Source organism: Erpetoichthys calabaricus, chromosome 4, assembly GCF_900747795.2.
Source record: "Erpetoichthys calabaricus chromosome 4, fErpCal1.3, whole genome shotgun sequence".
NCBI lineage: Eukaryota > Metazoa > Chordata > Cladistia > Polypteriformes > Polypteridae > Erpetoichthys > Erpetoichthys calabaricus.
This window is the reverse complement of record NC_041397.2, coordinates 58743964-58764834: the sequence shown is the minus strand read 5'-3', so window position 1 is coordinate 58764834 and position 20871 is coordinate 58743964. Positions and strand designations below refer to the sequence as shown.

General features: G+C 35.1%; 1 protein-coding gene across 3 annotated transcripts in view; it reads left to right on the top strand.

Moving 5' to 3' along the window:
- The window catches only part of nup58 (nucleoporin 58), a 129615-nt gene extending 110132 nt beyond the window's left edge, over positions 1-19483 (top strand). For 2 of the 3 annotated variants that reach the window (XM_051926391.1, XM_051926389.1), the window contains 3 exons: positions 9509-9607; positions 14379-14474; positions 17585-19483. In XM_051926391.1, the coding sequence (XP_051782351.1) occupies positions 9509-9607; positions 14379-14474; positions 17585-17754 (365 nt within the window). In that variant the 3' untranslated portion in view covers positions 17755-19483. The remainder of the gene's footprint in view (positions 1-9508; positions 9608-14378; positions 14475-17584) is intronic. The other variant, XM_051926390.1, reaches the window with a different exon arrangement.
- The last annotated feature ends 1388 nt before the right edge of the window (positions 19484-20871 follow it).

Sequence of the window (20871 nt, the reverse complement as noted above, 5' to 3'; positions counted from 1 at the left end):
CATCCTATTGTAGGGATGCGTTGCTGTAGGAGAGACTTGTGCACTTCACGAAAGAGATTGCATCATGAGGAAGGAAAATTATGTAGATCTACTGCAGCAACATCTGAAGAGCTCAGCAAGGAGGTTGAAGCTCAGTCACAAATGTACAATGACCCCAAGCATACCTCCAAAATTGCGTCAAAATGGCTTGACAACAACAAAGTCAAGGTATTGGAATAGCCATCACAATGCCCTAATCTCAATCCAGTGGGATATTTGTGGGTAGAACTGTAAATGCGTGTGTGGGCAAGGAGGCCTCCGAACCTGCTCCAGTTATACCAGTTCTGTCTGGAGGAATGGGCCAGAATTACGGCAACCTATTGTAAGAAGCTTGTGGAAGGATATCCAAAACATTTGGTTCAAGTTAAACAATTTAAAGGCAATAATACCATTCATTAGCAAAATGTATTTAAACATGTGGCCCAATGGAATTGTGATAGTCAATAAAAAGTGGAATACTCTCTCTGTGAACATTGTTGGAAAAATTATTTTTGTCCAGCACCAAGTAGATGTCTTAATTGATATGCCAAATTCAAGTTTACTAGTGTAAAATCTATGTAGTGATTATGAAGTTTTAAAGAATTGTAAACGTCCAACTTCAACTGTAAATAGTTACTTCACTAGACAGTGTAATTGATGCTGCCAGTCAGCAAAGTGTTGCATATCCTGTAAAGGGGAGAGGTGATGGGTAATGTAATGTTTGGACAGATATCCATAGATATGTTTGGTGTACACTTTTGCAGATTTGTCCAGACTGATACCATTTGTCAGTTGTTCTCTCAAAATATTGACAAATACTAGTGTGTAAATTATCTATCATTTAGTACTTGTTTAAAAACCACACAATTCCCAGACATAAATATTTATCTTGTTCTTTTAAACCAAACATGTAAGAACAAAATATTATTCTTAAATTTTTACAAAAGATATTCAGCATTATTAGGGAATCCCCCAAACCAATGCCTTGCTGTGTTTCATGCAGAGACCTCCTGTGTATATTGCCACTCTTAGTGCTTCAGGGGTGGAATCTCTATGTGTCTTTGCTTATTTCAAAATGGATTAGTATTAGCAGGCATCTTCTTGCCTTTGCTTTACTAGCAAATTAAACTTCACTTTTTGTCTTTTGGATTTGTTTACAAGGGTGTTTACATAAGTTCTCAGATTTGGCAGTGCTCAAAATAAGAAAGCTTTTCTGTTGTAGATGCAGTGCTCAGGTTCGTCAAACCTGCCAACTTAATTTTGCTCAATGTACGCTTTAGTTTTTAAAAACGTAATGACGTGACTGTGTATCTTTGAAATATAGGCAATAGAAAAGTTAGTACTGCCTGTATATAATTTGCATTATAGTTGGTGACAACAATGGGTCATGTCCATCTAAATTGAATGAATGATTTATACATCTGTACATGAATATTGCATATGTATAAAACATCTAGGATTAACAGCTACTGTCTTGGTTTACTAATGTTGTAGAGTGCTTGTGCATGTATAAGACGCACAGTTGTCTTTAATAACTAGCGGAAATAAAAGCTCGGAACAAAAAATGATTTCTCTGCTTCACTTAGTTTTCGAATTGCAACTGGATTTAGCAGTGAAAATTAATAAACAATTGTTTACAATGAATAAGTACTGTAACCAGAGAGGCCAGGTTTCTGGGAACCCAATACATGCAGAATAATGCCAAGGATGTCGGCAGTTTCAAAATAGTATGTTAAACGAAATCATTCATTTATGCATTTGACACTGTCAGACATGACATCCTACTGTTCAGAATGGAGAACATGCTGGGTATCTCTGGCACTGCCCTCCAGTGGTTCAAGTCCTATCTGACTGATAGGCAAGAGTTTGTTAGTCTTGGCAACAGTAGATCCAGCTCAGCGCCAGTCACACAAGGAGTCCCTCAGGGCTCTGTCCTCGGTCCTCTGCTTTTCTGTATTTATATGCTTCCCCTTGGCCATATTATCCGTAGTTATGGATTGGGTTATCATTTTTATGCAGATGATACCCAGCTCTACTTCAATGTTAAAAGTGGAACTTCATCAGAGCTTTCTCAGCTCACAACCTGCCTTAGTGAAATTAAAACCTGGATGGAGCAGAACTCTTTAAAATTAAATTGCAATAAAACTGAACTCCTGCAAATTGGGACTAAAATGCAACTTAATAAAATGAGCTCCTTCCCAGTCCATCTTGGCAGTGATCTCATCAGACCTGCCTCTACTGTAAAAAATCTTGGTGTCATTTTTGACTCCTCCCTCACTTATTCCGCCCACATAAATCACATTAAGAAACTTTCTTACTTTCACCTCCGCAACATATCCCGTGTTCGCTCCTTCCTCTCCTTCTCTAATGCTGAGAAACTTGTCCATGCTTTTATCACATCCCGCATCGATTATTGTAATTCCCTACTGGCAGGTGCCCCTTCTAATCTTATATCACAGCTCCAGCTTATTCAAAACTCAGCTGCAAGAGTCCTTACTCGAGCCAGCAGCAGCGAGCACATCACACCCATCCTGCTCCGCCTTCACTGGCTCCCTGTGTCCTACAGAATCGAATATAAAATCCTACTAATAACCTACAAAGCTTTAAATAACCTCGCGCCAAACTACATCAGTGACCTTCTCCATCACTATGTGCCTGCCCGCCCACTAAGGTCCTCTGATTCTGGCAATCTTGTTGTGCCCGTCACTAATCTACACTCCATGGGTGACAGGGCCTTCAGCTGTATAGCGCCCAGACTCTGGAATGACCTACCAAAATTAATCAGGTCAGCTGACTCCATGAATTCTTTTAAAAAACAACTCAAAACTCATCTGTTCAGGAAGGCTTTTAGCTCTGCTTGACTTTATTACCTTTCTCTCAGTTTACTTCTCTGTCAAGATGCTCATGTAACCTGTATGTGTGTGCGAGACCATCAATTATGTTGTCTGTTTTTTTTTTTGTTTTTTTTTTCAGAATTTACTGTCTTAATCTTCTTTGTTTATTTATCTGGTTTGTACAATGCTATATACTGTATATTCTGCCGTTCTTTATTTATTCTGTAAGTGCCTTGAGCATGGGAAAGGCGCTATATAAATAAAATGTATTATTATTATTATTATTATTATTATTCAGGTAGTGGTACACAAGTGAGAAAGGCAATGTATGAAGTATCCATCCATCCATTGTCCATATCCATCCATCCATTGTCCAATGCTTATCCGAAGTCGGGTCGCAGGGGCAGCAGCCTAAGCAGGGAAGCCCAGACCTCCCTCTCCCCAGCCACCTCCTCCAGCTCCTCTGGGGGGGACCCCTGAGGCATTCCTAGGCCAGCCGGGAGATATAATCCCTCCAGCGTGTCCTGGGTCTGCCCTGTGGCCTTCTCCCAGTGGGACATGCCTGGAACACCCCCCTAGGGAGGTGTCCAGGGGGCATCCTGACCAGATGCCCGAACCACCTCAACTGGCTTCTCTCAATGCGGAGGAGCAGCCAATCTACTTAGAGTCTCTCCCGGATAACTGAACTCCTCACCATATCTCTAAGGGAAAGTCCAGCCACCCTCCGGAGAAAACTCATTTCAGCCGCTTGTATCCGCGATCTTGGTCTTTCAATCACTACCCAAAGCTTGTGACCATAGGTGAGGGTAGGAACGTAGATTGACTGGTATATCGACAGCCTCGTCTTTTGGTTCAGCTCTCTCTTCACCACGACGGACCATTGCAGAGCCCGCATTACTGCGGATGCCGCACTGATCCATCTGTCAACCTCCTGCTCCATTTTTCCCTCACTCGTGTGCAAGTCCCCGAGATACTTGAACTCCTCCACTTGAGGCAGTAATGTGTTCCCAACCCGGAGAGAGCATTCCACCCTTTTCTGGCAGAGAACCATGGCCTCGGATTTAGAGGTACTGACTGAATGTATGAAGTAAACAAAGCATTTCTCTTCATCCCTTCTTTTCTCTACTCTTCTTCTGTCAGGTTTTTTTGGGGAAATCTCCAGGTAGCAACTTATTCTTTCCTGGTATAGTATTTGTGCCTCTGGCCACTCTGAAGCATCCAGTTTCAGCCTTGCTTACAATGACATGATGGGTTGATACTCTCTTCCTACCATCGTGGTTGTTATTTCACTTATTGGGGTTTCACCCAGGTTTTCTGTATGCTCTTTGACCGATTGCTGGTGCCCCTGTCCATGGAAACCCCTGGATAGCCAGGAACTAATTTGTATTTACTTTTTCTTTCATCGTGGTTTTTTATTTATTTATATATAATATATATAATATATATATATATATGTATGTATATGTATATGTATGTATATAATATATATGTATGTGTGTGTGTGTGTTTCTGTGTGTATATATAATAGAAATACAACATATATGTATAGCAAACACTTAAGTGTTTTTACAGTGGTATGATGTTAGGCATAACCAGCCTTCTTTTCTTGGTAATAATCTGAATCTCACATATTTCTTGTATTATTCTGCATCAGCTGTAATATTATCTTTGCAATCCATAAAAAAGTCATTAACATTGAAGACTCAAAATTTACAATGTTAACATCAGAAAGATTTTTGTGAAAACTTTTCTCAAATTTATGTTAAACTGTCTTTATTCCATGTTTTATCTTGAATGTTCAGTGCAATTATAAAATGCTTCACAGATTGGTGCTTCAGATTGGTTTCTGCATTCTTTGAAGTTTAAAATGAGAAAAGAAAAACTGTCAGATTTCATATTAATTTTATGAAGTAAATTAGACACTGTGGTGGGAGGGTCCTTTATAAAGTCCTAGTATAAGATCACAATATATATATATGTTGAAAGAATATCGCTGTCAGCTGAATGGCAATCCAATTAAATTTGGATGGTGAGAATTCAGATTTAAAAAAAAAAAAAAAAAATTATAAAAATAATCTCTATCTGTCACTCAGAACTTTAAAATCACACTTTAAAGTCCACCATCTCTCCCATACAATTTATATCTTTGATCTCTCTGTGTGTGTCTGTGCGTGATATATATATATATCACGCACAGACACACACACAGAGAGATCAAAGATATAAATTGTATGGGAGAGATGGTGGACTTTAAAGTGTGATTTTAAAGTTCTGAGTGACAGATCCATATGGACATAACTTGAACTCATACTAAGTAATTGGTGGAAGGGGGGGCACTTTTTATGGGTTTATCTGGTTAAATGTGTGTTTTGAGGATTTATATTAATTTTATTATTATTTAAAGGAGCAAATGTATCTGCTCTTGACACAAAGTGCAGTGTGCTAACCTAATTCAGGTTGTGGTAACCGTTGCCTAAAATATTGAATATTTCAGTTATTTATTTGAAAGATACTGTATTTGTGTGTCTGCAATCACTTTAAGCGTTTTACAAATATTTTTTGTTGGATAGCTTTATACTGTAGAAACTGGATTTTGTTTCATGAAGCTTCGATAATATCTTAGAATCCTTTAGTTAAAACTGGCTTATCCTCTTTGGAATGGGACTTTAAATTTGCTGTTAAAGAGAGAACATGAATTGTATAGTAAATAATGCATTACTTGTACTTATCACACTGTAGGAACCAGCACTGAAATAAAGAAAAAGAAACTTTTGTGTTTTCTATGTACGAGATAGTTTAAATTTGTAAATCATCTTAAGCATTGTACTGATTGTTTCCTTTTCCATTGATCCACTGTTTAAAAGTAGGATACTTTATTTAAGCAGATCTTGCGTCTTCCAACATTTTGTGAATTTGACTTGCTTAATTAATTAAAAGATAATCTAAATTGTTTATATTTAGTTGCTATTTTAAATATTCCAATTATTTTCATGTTTGTAATTTATTATAATGAATTATGCTGCTACATTTAAACAAAAACCTACTTTGAAAAATTGACATATCACTGCTTAATTGAGAAAAATTAAATGTGTTTTGTATGTTATTTAGGTTAATTTGGAAACTTTAGTAAAATTTAGTGCACTGTGTCACTGTAAAGGCAGACACACAATGTAAAGAAAGCACAGTTCTTGTTCCAAAGAAAGTGCTGTATATTGTCAATTTAAAAAAAAAAAAAAAAGTGAGGTAATTTACTTTAATATTCAGTTCATTAAAAAAAATCAGACATTTTAATTTAAGCATTTTAGTGTGCAGGTATTTAGGTACTATTTTAACAAGTACACTTCAATCTAGTTACTACTTCTGATAGATGCACTTCATTACTAATAGCTGCCTTTTGTTGTTGTGTGTGTGTTAGATATTTGCCAGATACAAAAAAAAGTGTGGCAGCCGTATTAAATTTATATTTTAAATGAAAGTATTACTTGATAATGACTGTTAATAGGAAGGGTTAAATATTGTTGGAAACAATTACATCTCTAGCATTTGCTGCATTTTTTAAAATGTATGAAACATTTCAAAGAACATGCTGAATAGGATTCAGTATGGTTATTAACTATTGTAGTCAACTTTTTCTCGTACCTTCTTTATATTTGAAGGATTCAGTGATTAATTGGTTTCTGTAGAATTTAAAAAGCCAGATTAACAGCATTAGATTTACATCTTAAACTACACATTTTGTAGTATATGAACCAAATTTTGGTTTGAATGCTTTGCCTTAAATCAACATTCAGCTGATTCAGTTAAAGATCTCCAGCAGATTGGTTCCTGCATTCTTTGAAGATATTTTTGGTATCCTAGATTGATATGAAATGGCATGACTGTTATTTCTTTATTAGCAAAATAAGAAAATCTTCATTGTTTTGACTTGGATTTTACTTCTCTTTTCTCTGGAAATTGTGAAGTGGTGCTATGTGGGGTTTTTATATTATATAAAATGTTATCAGGTTTTATCCCTTCTGAAAGGATTTTGTGTATTTCGTTTTTAGCTTGGAGTAATCAAATCATGTTAATTTTTTGTGTATATATGTGATACTAATATTTTGATAGAACTGTGTGTGTGTGTGTGTATATGTATATGTATGTGTAAATATATAATACAATACATACATAGCACACACACACACAGGCTGTGATGTACAGTTGAGCATTCTGCAGGTATCCTGTGGTTTATGGCATCAGGATTTTTGTAGCAGATCCTAAAACTCTGTTCTTCAATTTGTGAGGAGGAGCCATCACAAATTGGACTTGTTCCAACATATCCCGCAGGTGCTTGATTGGGATTGATATTTGGGGAGTTTGTAGGACATTTGAAAACTTTGAACTCTTTATCATGTTCCTCAAACCATTCTCACACAATTAGTGCATTGTAGCAGGGTGCATTTTCTTGTGGAAAGATGCTTTTTATATCAGAGAGTACCGTTGCCATAGGTATACTTGATATACAACCATGTTTAGGTAGGTGGTTCATGTTAAATTGATATCCACTTTAATGTCTGGACCCAAGGTTTCCAAGCAGAACATTGAACAAAGCATTACACTCCTTCCTCTGGTTTGTCATCTTTGCACAATGCACCCTGGTGCTATTTCTTCCCCAGATAACAGATGCACATGTACCTGGCCATCCACATGATGCAAAAGAAAATGGGATTCAGCGGACCAGATGACTCTTCTTTCATTGATCCAGTTCAAGTGCTTGCATTTCCCCCTTTTTTTTTTTTTTTTTAAATATATATAAAGGCGCTTTTGATAGATGACAGGGTCTTAGCATGATCACTCTGACTTGCCTGCAGCTATGCAGTTTCATATGCAGCAGTGTGTCTTGGCTTATTAGCGCTGTAACCATCATTAAACTTTTCTGCGATGTGTGCCACAGTATCCCTTCTTTTGGTTCGTACCACACAGAACAGCTTTCTTTGACACCTTGCATTGATTACTGTTGTCTGGCCAATGCCCTGTTGGAAGTTACCAGGAGGTACTCGCCAAGGATGACAGTTGGCACCCCTTTCCATTTCGGAAATGGTCTTCCCCAGTCATCTGGCCGTAATGCTTTGGCCCTTAACAAAATCTCTCATGCCTTTATACCTGCCCATATCTTTTGCATTCAACACGTTGACTTCAAGTACCAAGTTTCAGCTCACTGTCTAATATAACTTGAGGCGTTGTTATGAGATTTGTCAGTGTCATTTGCGACATATGGGATTGGTCTTAATTTTTTGCTTCATCCGTGAGTGTGTGTTTATGTGTATTTTATAGAAGAAATTTTCATATTACCCTATTAATGTGTTTTACCAGTTGCATTTTTTGCAGTCTTTGAATATTAGCCACTGTTGTCTTAGTCGGCTATAAAATGTTTAGCAGTGCCACTGTTTTTCTGGAAAAATCATAGACTGTTGTCTTTCTTTTTCTTTCTTTTAAACCTTTTACAGCTTCTGATCAGTTATAAATTTGGAAAGTTTGAAAATAAGAGTAGAAAATCATGACCTTTTCTGTTGAATTTAGTCTAAATTTTTAAATGTTCTTGAGAAAAATACTGTAATTTCATTTGGAAAAATTACCAATGTATTGCTTCTTTAAGGCTGATAAGTCATTTTACTCTAAATGCCATTTCACCAGATTTCCTTGCAAACAATAATTTGACTTCTGTAGAAAAATCTTATTCTGTCAATTTATTTCCCATATAAGAAAAAGATAATACAAATAATCCAGTGTAGCTGGTTTTACATTTGAGCATTTGGGAACTTTTAACTGTTCATAAGTTATGAAAGATTTTAATTGTCATGTAATCCTATATGTATATCCTTTATCATAATACTGCGGGACTGACTTAAAGTAGTTTTTGAAGAAAACCCAGATCCCTTTAAGCATACTCATTTTTCACCTTTTGTTGGTTATATTACTGTGAATGTGTAAATATATTTTGAAATCATAGAAAGGTGTACCTAAACAAAACATTGAGAATGTATTTGTGTTTCAGTTTTGGAATTATGCCTCCATTGATTTGCAGCTTTGAATTTAGTTATGTAATTATTTCAATTCACGAGTCTACCACAGTTTTTTTGGTTTTGTTTGTCATGATTTCTGTAAATGCATTGCTTTAAAATTGCAATAAATCTCTCAAAGAAAGACACTGTCTTGTTTCTTTTTGACTACTAAATTTTCTTGTAACATCTGATAAAATTAATTTAGTTTTTTAGTGCAAGCATCCATTTTTTCCCTTTTAAATTACACCTTAATACGCATTTTGTGTTCTGCTTTGTACAATATATAAAGCATACTAAAATTACAATTTTTCCTGCTGAAATAGTGAATCATTGGAGCAGTTAAAGCTACCTGACATTGACCACCACAGAAGTTATTGGAAAAATACAAGATTCACGTGTTGACTTGAAACACTTCTTTTTGGAACATGAAATCAGATCCACATTCGTGTAAAGCACTGTGTGTTCTTAGACAGAGTTAAATGAAGCATTCAGTAGTGTTTTGTGAACATGCTGTTAATTTCAACTAATTTTCAGTCTTGCTTATGTTCAAAGCATAATTTTTAATAACTAATGACCTTATAGAGTAAGGAAAGTTTTCTGATTTTTCTATACCAGGGCCTCAGCCAACACTGGGAGTTAGTTTTGGTGCACCATTCGGCTCCGGTATTGGCACTGGGCTGCAATCAAGCGGCTTAGGCTCTTCAAGCTTTGGAGGTACTTTTTAAACTTTATCCTCTTTATAATACTTTAGAAACTTCAACATGAAACAATTTACATGCCAAACAGTCGGCAATATGCATTTTGCAAACATTCTCACTGCTCACTTGGGAACAGTATTCTGTTTGCTTCTAGAACTAAAATAATTTAAACTTCTGTTTTGAATGGGTTGAATGAATACAAATAAGAAATATCTTAAAGTTTAACTTAAAATAAACAGAAAAATAGCATTGCAGCCTGTGAATACTTTTTTTTTATTATAGTACCCCTCAAATGACTGATTACAGGATGCAGGGTTAAAATAAATCTCTATTGTCCCCACTATCTTCTGATAATTTTTAAAGTTATTTTTTAAGTAAAATAAAAAGTTTACAGACAGGGATTTTATGTCTTGCAACAATGTTATATGTAGTAATTGTATGTACAGTTAAAGCATAAGCTATCAAAAAAACATTTAAAGCATACTTTCTTCCAAAATTTAAAGCAATTTTATACCAGTACTGTAATTTACTGAAAGTTCAATGTTTGAACTCAACTAGTAATTTACTTATTCTTTAATATCTGTTTATTGCGTAGAGATCTGTTTTTCTTTTGTTCTGTTCGCTTTTCCTTTAGATTTGTAAATAAGTCAAAAGCATTTAATGCATTACCTTTGTGAGAAACATTTTGCCAGATAGCCATTTGCAGTGTCAAAGCTCAAGATATACATTTAAAAAAAACATTAGCATAAACTGGAATTCATATAGAATGTGGATGATAATGCATTTTGGCTGTGAAAGATTATTGATTTAAGATTCAAGAAACTGTAATGTGAGATTATTGGCAGTCATCGTGCACACATAAAACAGAAACAGCATTCATTGTCTCTTGTAACTTGTGTACCAATAAATATAAAGTCACAATAGCAATTGTAAATGCATCATCAAACTACTATAGTTTAACTGGTATATAATACCAATATACAATATGTGTGTGTCTGTCTATCTGTATTTCTGTCTGCAGTGTAGGTCTATACATACACCGATAAAACACAATTTCTGCAAATAATTCACATATTAACAAACACCAGACATTGCAAAGAAAAGATTGAGTACCATATAAGTTGTCAGTCATGCAATACATGTATGTTTCTCTCTAAACCTGCTGCTGTTTTTGTGTCACTGAAAGAATCAAACAGTAACAAATAGGTTGAATCAAAGGTAAAAAAAGGCAACAAGATGTACTTGTTTTAAAATTAACACATATTCAAAAACTGAAGTGAAAAGTAGTGCCATCTCTGCACTAAAATCCTGGTGTTAATGGGAATGTCAGTTTTTTTCTGAATCCCCTTGTTTTTTTACAATAGTGCAGAAAGCAATAGTTGCTGTGCAGCATTAGCCATCAGTTAATCCATCTCTGGGCACTCTTGTGGTCTTGCATCCATATTCAGTCCAAAAAGTAAAAGTGCATGCCACTATGTTTCCTAAGGAGTAAGTTTTATATACATTAAATGACATAAAAATGCATTAAATAGGCAGGTAAATATATATTTTCTTAATTCTAGAATTGGTAGTATCATTATAAAGCTGACGGATTGACTAACATTAAAACAACGTATGTTCTTTAATTAGGTTGTTTGTTTTTTCCGCATTTGGTTGAAGACAAGCACATAGAATTAGATAAATGAATTGTTAGAAAATTAATAGGTGGCCAAAATAATAAACACTTCAACAAAAAGTAGTGAACTGGGATAAATTCAGATAGCAGTTGTTAAACTAACAGTATACCAAATGTACTTTTAAATGTACTTTTACTTCTGTGATGTAGGATACATTTAGGGGTTATAATTATCATGCATCAATTACCTCTCTCTATATTTTATGTAGCCACATCTTTATTTAAATCACAATGAACAATTACAACCAGCTGTAGGTCATGGGATGTCAAACTGCTTACGTATCCTGTCTCTTAACACTTTGCATTTCTTTTGCTTCTGTAGTAAAATCCTCAAAGAAATTCTGCACACCCACCTCATTATTTTCCTATGCCCTTTTGCTGCTTTCTTGTATATTTCATCCTTATTATCACTACCAAGTTACCAAGTCTTCACCACCATCCATGTTCAACACGTAACCTAGATAGCATGACTTTGTTGCCTTCTACAAAACAACTACTTAATTATTACCTTGTAAACAGTTCCTGGCATTCATTTCACTTTTTCATTAAATAATTATTAGCCTAACTCATACTATGACATATTTTGCTGCATGAAAAAAATAAACTGGTGCTAATACACTATATGATGTTCCTGCATGTTTCGCTAACAAAAATATGCAGTTACAAATTTGCATGAAGCATATTACATACTGTGCATCTGTTAGAGAGTGTGAATGCAGTGTCAACTGTTTGCATTTAGGATACTGCTACTAGATTGTATATTTCAGGGGAGACCTTATTGTTAAAGAATCAGAGTGGAATTTTATTTATTAGTGAACCTTTCTCTTTAATGAAGGTGTACTTGCACATGTGAATAGCTATGATTCAGTTTTACTTATACATTTTTCAGAAACATCCACACACATTCTGTCAGAAAGCAGACACCTCATTGAGACAAGGCCCACCCTGGGATTTAAATGCAGGGTTCAGATATTGTGAAGCCACAGTGCTAAGAACAGTGTAACCATGCTCCCTTGGCACACTTTCGGAAGGTCCTACGTAAAATACCTTTTAAGCCTTTTTGTTTTGGTTATCATACAAGCAGATGGAGTAGATTTCACTTAAAATACCTTGGTTTCTATTGTCAGAGCTAATAAAGCATTTGCTTTTCATTATTGTGCATCAGATGATCATCAGAAGTATTTTATTTGACAGACTTCTACTCTTTTGTCTACATACCCAGAACAAAAAGGTGCAATTCTCTGCTTTTGCCTCATATTTATTTCCTTATCTCTGAATTACTTGTTCATACATCAAAAATAATAATTTTGACTTTTTCTTCCAGAGAATATTCTGTGTATTTTATGTGGGTAATGTTGGACAAGGATAGATCATCATTTCCTTAAATGTTTAATTCTCCAACAATCAGAATTCCCTCATTTCCTCCAATTCTCAGTCAAGACAGAGCATGAATTTGTGAATATTGAGAGCTATGTATTATGTTACTATATGTTGCATTAGTCTATACACCAAGATTGAATTAACTAGAGTCATGACGACTACAGAGAAAGTCATCTGAAGTTCAAGTGAAACTAAACTATTCTGCAACCAGTCAGATGACATTGTATACTTGAAAACTTACTATTCTTAAACTATTCTTTGATAATATACAGAAATAATGTCCATTTGTAGTAAAGGTATGTTTTTAAAGTAACTGTCAAATTAAAAAGGTTGGGTCTAGTAGTGTCGCTTTCTACATCTGTTACAAATAACTGTTGGTTCGGCTGATTCCAAAGTGGTCATGTGTGTATGTGAGTGAGTGAGTGAGTGAGTGCGGGAGGACTTTGACCCTCTCCAAGGCTGTTTCATGCTTAGTGCTGTCAGGTTATGCTGTAACTTCTTGCCAGCTTAAGTTAGACAGGCCAGGACATGTAATGATTTTATAGTTGCACAAGTGGGAACAGTTTTAATGGAAAAAGTAGCAATATGTGTGTTGTGCACACTGGAAGTGTTGCAAGACAAAAAAAAAGTCACAAATAAATGCTATTTTGCAGTGTAAAGTGCTTATCCTATCTTTCATGTACATGATTTTTGGTGGGGTCTTTATAGAATGCAGTGTGAGTGCTGCAGGGGATGGATGGCCATTGTAGAGGCTGATTCCTTGCCCGGACGGGACGCCACTATAAAAGAAACTGGAAGGACTGGCCTCCCAGCCAGGTAATGATACCCATTCCCATCTGGTCAGAGACCCAGTTCTTCTAGTTTCCAGGCAAGAAATTAGCCTCATCTGAGATTGTTTGCTGTCATTTTTCAGTAATGTGTCATCTATAGCTTAGAGTATCCATTTTGAATTAATTACTTTGTGTCAATTCTGACTGGCAGTTTTAGACAATGTATTTATTTTTGGAGTTAAAGGTGTGTTGCATCATTATACATTTTTTGAAGAATATGTGCATAGTTTTAAATATCTTTGCTTTATACCTATTTATAAAAATGGTCATTGTCTGTGTGAAGTTTGAATGTTCTTCCCTTGTCTGTAATTTCTGCTCCGACATCCCAAAGATGTGGAAGGTTGTTTGCTTGGTGACTGTAAATTGATCCAGTGTGAATGTGGCCTGAAAAAACTGTCCTTCCACAAGTTTAAATTGCGTAAATGGTTAATAGAATGGATAGTTATAGTATTTTAAAATTTTTTAGGTTCTTGTTTTTAGTGGGATTGATTCCCCCCCATTGGATTAAAATAATTATGTAAAGAGTTTAAAGTGTTATTACTTAAGCATTAGGCATTATTATTTAAAGCAAATGTTATATATTATAATTAAGGTTATTCTTCCTTTAAAGTGGACATTTTTTGCCATTGTGCATATGATAAGAAAGGTTTTGTATATAATAATTAAGTTGTAGATAATAAAACCATACCCAAGTTACTAGCCACTCCTTATAAAAGTAAATTATGCCTACATGTTGCATTGGCCATCTAGATAAAAATATTGCAAAGTCTAAATTTGCTGGAGAACTTAAACCTTATTTGTGTTTCCGTAGTTGCATTAAACACTCAATAGATCAAGCATTCTCTATTGCAATTGACCTTTTTATTGAACTGCAACTGATTAAATAAAACATATCTTTTCAGCATTTGGCAGTGGCCCGGGTTTTGGAGGTGGTTCTACAGGAAGTTCCACATTTGGATTTGGTTCTACAAGCAAACCCTCAGGGAGTCTAAGTGCAGGTTTGTCCATTTTCAGTTACTTTCTTGCCAGACTGAATTGTGGGGTTAGGTTTATTTTGCACACTTCAAGAGTGCCAGTTGTAATTCTGATCTCTGTACATACACGTTCCTCTTATAACACATGCTTTATGCTAAAAGCAAATGTACAGTATGTATTTTTCTCATGATTTGTTAACTAACTGTCAGGTTGTAACAAAGAAAAGTGAAAACTATGGATGCATGTTAAAATAGTAAATACATTCAAAGTTTGGTAGTTAATCCATTTTAAGAAAAGTTAAATATAGTGGGGGAAATAATTATTTGATCCCCCTGCTGAATTTTTAAGTTTGCTTATTTACAAAGAAATGAACAGTCTCTAATTTTTAAGCTAGTTTCATTTTAATGGAGAGAGACAGAATATCAGCCAAAAAATCCAGAAGAAACACATTACATAAAAGCTATAAATTGATGTGCATGTCATTGAGTGAAATAAGTATTTGGTCCCCTACAACCCAGACAGAATTCTGGTTCCAACAGATTGGCTGTGTACCCGTGTGGCACACACATTACAATCAAGCAATCAATCAGTCAATCAGTTACAGACACTCCTGATCTGAACTCATTGTGTGTATAAAGCACACCTGTTCAGAGTCAATGTCTTCCATTCCAGCCTCTCCACCTCCATAGGCAAGACCAAAGACCTGTCAGAGGACGCCAGGGACAAGATTGTAGACCTGCACAAGGCTGGAATGGGCTACAAGACCATCAGCAAGAAGCTTGGTGAGAGGGTGACAACTATTGATGCGATCATTTGGGAATGGAAGAAATATAAAATTGACCATCAGTCACCCTCGGCCTGGAGCTACATGCAAGATTTTGCCTCATGGGGTGAGGATAATCTTGAGAAAGGTATAGGGATCAGCCCAAAACTACACAGGAGGAGCTTGTTGATTATCTGAAGGCAGTTGGGACCACAGTTGCCAAGAACACCATTGGTAACACAATACCCCATAATCGATTGATATCTTGCTGCGCTTGCAAGGTCCCCCTGCTCAAGAAGGCACACGTACAGGCCTGTAATGATTCAGAGGTTCACTGGAAACTTGGTACTTATTTCACTCAATGACATCCAAATCAATTTATAACTTTTATGTAATGTGTGTTTTCTGGATTTTTTGGTTGATATTCTTTCTCTCTCCATTAAAATAAAACTAGCATAAAATTAGAAACTGTTCATTTCCTTGTAAGTGAGCATACTTACAATTCAGCAGGGGATCAAATAATTATTTCCCCCACTGTAGAGGGCAATATTCTATACTGTAATTTGTTAGGATGTGATAACTGTTAAATTTACAAAGTCTTTTGTTGTTACTTTTTTTTGGTCTTTTTTTTTCTTCTTCAAATTAGTAATAAAGACCATAACCAAAAAGTTCAAAGTACTGTATGCCCATCGATTTTCAAGCCTGTTTAGTCCAGATCAGTGTCATGGTGAACGTAGGCTTTTCAATGCAACATCAAATGCAAAGCACCAAATACGACTGTCTATTGCAGGCGCAGTCACTTGTATGTAGACAATTTAACTTAACACTCAGTGTCCCCTACCTGCTTGTTCCCCACTCCATCCATGGTTAGTACGGTGTTTATATGCACATTTTCCCGTGATTTACCCTTCTGCTCCACAGTTTAAAATTATAAATCAAAAGATTCAGACGTGAGTAAAGTGCATATTACAGACTTTAAGAGTGTTTGCATACATTTCAGTCACAACATGTAGAAATTACAACACTGTTTAGACCTTGTCCCTCCATTTTAGGGAGCTGTAATGTTTGGGACAATTGGCATCACAGGTGTTTGTGATTTTTCAGGTGTGTTCCACTGCTTCATTGGTGTAGGCATAAGAGACCTAGGCTTGCTTCTACTCTTTGGAGTCTGTAGTTGCCAATGTTCAACATGAAGACAAGAGCTGTATCAATGAAAGTCAAAGAAACCATTGAGATTGGAAAGCAACAAAAATATTACAGATATTGGTAAAACGTTAGGACTACCTAAATCAACTCTCTGAAAGAAGAATGAATGCACTGGTAAGCTTAGTAATCACAAAAGAACTGATAGCTTAAGGAAGAGACCCCCTTTGCCAATGACAGAAGAATCCTCATAATAATAAAGAAAAAGCCCAAAACGGCATCCAGCAGATCATAAATAGCCTACAAGAGGCAGATGTGTATGTGAAAGGCTACTATCCACAAGAAACTTTATGAAAAGAAATAGAGGCAGTACTGCAAGATGAAAACCACTAGTTATCTACAAAAACAGGGTGGGCAGATTGCAGTTTATGGAAAAAGTACCTAAAGGATTCTGCAGAATCTTGCAAAAAGAACTTGTGAACAAATGAGACAAAAACCAGCATTTCTGAGAGTGATGCCAAGAGCAAAGTGTGGAGACAAAAAGGAACTAACTGCCCAAGATCCAAAGCATACCACCTCATATGTTAGACATGGTGATGGGGATCTTACAATGTGTGCTTTATGGCTGCCACAGGTAGTGGCACACTTATATTAATTTATGATGTAACTGCTGAAGGCAGTTGCACAGTGAATTCTAATGAGGTTTCAGTAAATGCCTCCAAACTCATTGGACAAAGCTTTATTCTACATCAATATGATGATTCCAAACATACTGCTAAGGTAACATAGGAGTTTTTCAAGGCTAAAAAATGGAAAAGTCTTGAATGGCCAAGCCAGTCACCCAGTTTAAATCTAATTGAGCATGCCTTCCATATGCTGAAGAGAAAACATAAGGAGACAAGCTTTAGAAACAAGCAGGAACTAATAATGGCTTTATCAGAGACTTGGCAAAGCTTCACCAGAGAAGATACTCCATACCTAGTGATGTCTGTGAATCACAGACTTCAACCAGTCATTGCATGCAAGGGATATGCAATAAAGTACTAAATAATGACAGCTTTAATAAACTGACCATTGCTAAGTCCCTAACATTATAGTGCCCTGAAATGGTTAATGCAATAAATAAAAAAGGGAGTTATTTTTGTTTATGCAGCCTTTTCTGCCATCACAATGAAATGGTACTTTTTACAGTACAAATTAACTTGTTTTGTTCTCTTTGCTTTCAAGGATTTGGCAGCTCAAGTACTTCCGGATTTAACTTCAGCAGCCCTGGCATAACAGCATCGGCGGGTTTAACCTTTGGTGTGTCCAATCCTTCTTCTACTAGCTTCAGTACAGGTGGACAGATGCTTCAGTTGAAAAAACCTCCTGCTGGAAATAAGAGGGGCAAAAGATAGACTTAAAAATAAAAGGGAGTAGACTAGTATAGTGTTTCTAGTGCTCATTTCTGTATTGTTAGCTTCTAAGATATCTATTTTTTTATGTGTCTGTGTATATATGTATAGAATTGGAGATAAACAAGACCACACTGTGTGGATTCATTTTTGATGTTTTCCTAATACGTGTTTGGTTTGAAGCCAAGGTTTTCTATTTGGGAGAGGGTCAAAAACATCTTTCTACAAATTAATGTTTTCAATGTTTTTTTATTATTATCAAACAACTTTGTTTTAACCAGATAACTGGTAAATATGTTTCTTTACAGGAAATGTGTTGATGCCCAAAGTTTGCTACAAGTACAGATCTCATCTTTAGGAGTAAAGACATTTGGCTTGTAATAAAGCAATTGTAAATGTCACATGTAATAAACCAATCAATGAAAGTTTTACCAAAGTGAAAAACATTCACATACTCTGAATATTTGAATGTAGAAAACTTTTTTTTTTTTGTGCATTACTTGGTATAGATTCATCTAAAAATATACTTCTTGCAAACTGTGCATTAAGGATGTGTAATGTAAGTAAGAGGAAACTTATGCACTGATGCTTAAATATTTGATTTTTTTAATTTTTTTTTTATTCCCAACGTAAAAAAATAACCATTAAACTTACTTATTTACAGCTTAAGCTTTACCACATATATGGTATTTTCACGGACAGGTTGCATAACACAAGTTAGTATGCATATTTTTGATTTGCTTGCAGATATAGTGCAAGTACTGAAATCATCACAAAAAACATCCAGATGCCAGAGTATGTTTGTTCATTTTGTCCTAGTTCATGTTTTTTTGTGATAATTTTCTTTTACATAAAAACTCAGCATGCCACGTACTATAGAAACAATTCTTGTTAGAAGAGCAATGAAAGTAAGTGATGCCGGAAAAAGTAATATGTTCTTTGAATTACAAAGACTGCAAAATTTATATGCACATATGAGTATGTGATCATGTTCTGCTTAAAGTTTTAGTAAACAAATATAATGCTTTTTAATGCATGGACATTTATAACAGTATTTTGCTTCTCAGATATGGAAAGTAGGCTTTGATTTTATTCCGTTTTTCTGTTTTTCCATCAAGCAACTTCCTAAATAAATTTCTCAACCCACTGAATCATTATATTTAGAAGACACGATCTTGATTAAGATTTTTATTTTTAGAAATATAAATACTACTTGTTTAATGTTAGATTGTGCATAATATTACAAGGTCATTTTGACTGTATGTGTTGCGAAAACAATGGGGGGTTCAATCATAATAGCTCTCTTAACTGTGGACCTTTTTACAAAAGTAAATACTGTTTATTTCCTAAACGAAATTTTGAATTTTGTTTTTGTGTTTGTGTTTTTTTTTTCCCCTTTCTCTTCCCTTCCCCTCACATGCTGGGCTAATCAGACACACTTGTTTTGGTATTATTGTGAGAATTAGCTGTTCTTGTTAACTTTTTCATATACAGTAGTAGTTGTTTCATTTTTTTCCTCCTAATTTGTGAATGTATTAGTTAAAATGCCGATTGATGCAGTTCTTGTTTTCATCAGGTGGAGCATCTTTTTTTTTTTTTTTTTTGTTACACAAATTGAAAACCATTTGCTATACTTGTACCAATATGTATGTTGAAAAACTGTATTTTCTCAGTTAGACATAACAGATTTAATAAAAAAAAAACTACACAGTACAATGTAGAGTGCCTGTGACTTACCTTTATTGGTTTTCTATTTGATCTTGGATAATGTTTTACAAGTACAAGGAGCTGTAGTTCTTTGGTAAATAACAGCAAAACAACTTTTGTAAAAATGAAAAATGTGTAGCTACAGCTATGTGAGTATATTGTTGGATTCAATGTATTGTTAATTATACTTTCTGCTGTCTGAAACACAAAACGTTGTTAAAACAAACCAAAAACACACTATACAATATACACAAAGAAATACATTCTTAACACATACTAGCAGGATGAGATGTTAATTTCATAAAGTGTCAAAAGCATTGTTCTGTTTTAGGTCAGTTGCACTCTGTAATACCTAGTGCAGGCAAATGATGATGATTATAGCAGAATGTCACAAAAGGCTGACAAGTGGTCTGTTGTTTGCCATCATTGAAACAAGCTACATTGGCCCACTAGCAAAGAGCCAATTCATGACAGAAATAGACTGGAGATTCTCAAGGCCTTAAAAACCAAGGTTAACACATGAGCTTTTAACATTTTAATCAGACCATTTAGAAGTCAACCAGAGTGTGCAAAGTTTCCAATAGCTCTAATGGCTGATCTATAAAAGGTATGGAAACCCACAGAAAATGATTCCCATATTGTGGACTGCAGCTTAAGAGACCTTTTGGACTGAGATGTGTCATAACCATGATCTGAAATATCTAATTAAATAATGTTTCTTTTTCAAAGCAATTAAATAATAAGCTTGAGACCTTTGGCTTTCATCAAATAAAAGTAGTATAAGAAGTGAGGGAACGTAATTAAATAGGTAATCATACAAGTGATTTCCACTTTTTATATGTTTTATGTGTATGTTAAAGTAAGGGTAAGGAAAAGAGTAATACTGAAGATATTTTCAAAATTGGCTCATAACAGGAATACCCTTTTAAGACTTAAAGGTTGTTAAGAAGAAAAGGTTTGATAAGATTGAGTTGAAACCACATATTTAATAGCTAGGAGATGAATTAAGTTGTCTGTTCCATTTTGAAAACCGATGTATCTGTCACTGCTACAGAGCTGTAACACCATATTTTTATGTCATATGTTAACGTTTATGATGGATATACAATAAACATGAAATTAGTTATAGTATGATGTATTAGTTTAGTCATCCTTTATTATAATTTTTTTTTTTTTAGCTTAAATAAGGAGATCATATGGGTACTGTGCCCGCCTAGCAACCTCATTAAAGGGTAACAGATGGTTAGATACTTTAGGCTTATAGCAAGTAACCTTTTAAAGCCCCCTGATCAGGGATCGGATTGATAAACATGCATATGTACAAAATGAGGCTTGAAATGTGCATATGCAACTCTTCACGCATAAGTCCTAATTGTTAAAAATTAATCTTGATGGAATAATGTGCGTCTACTT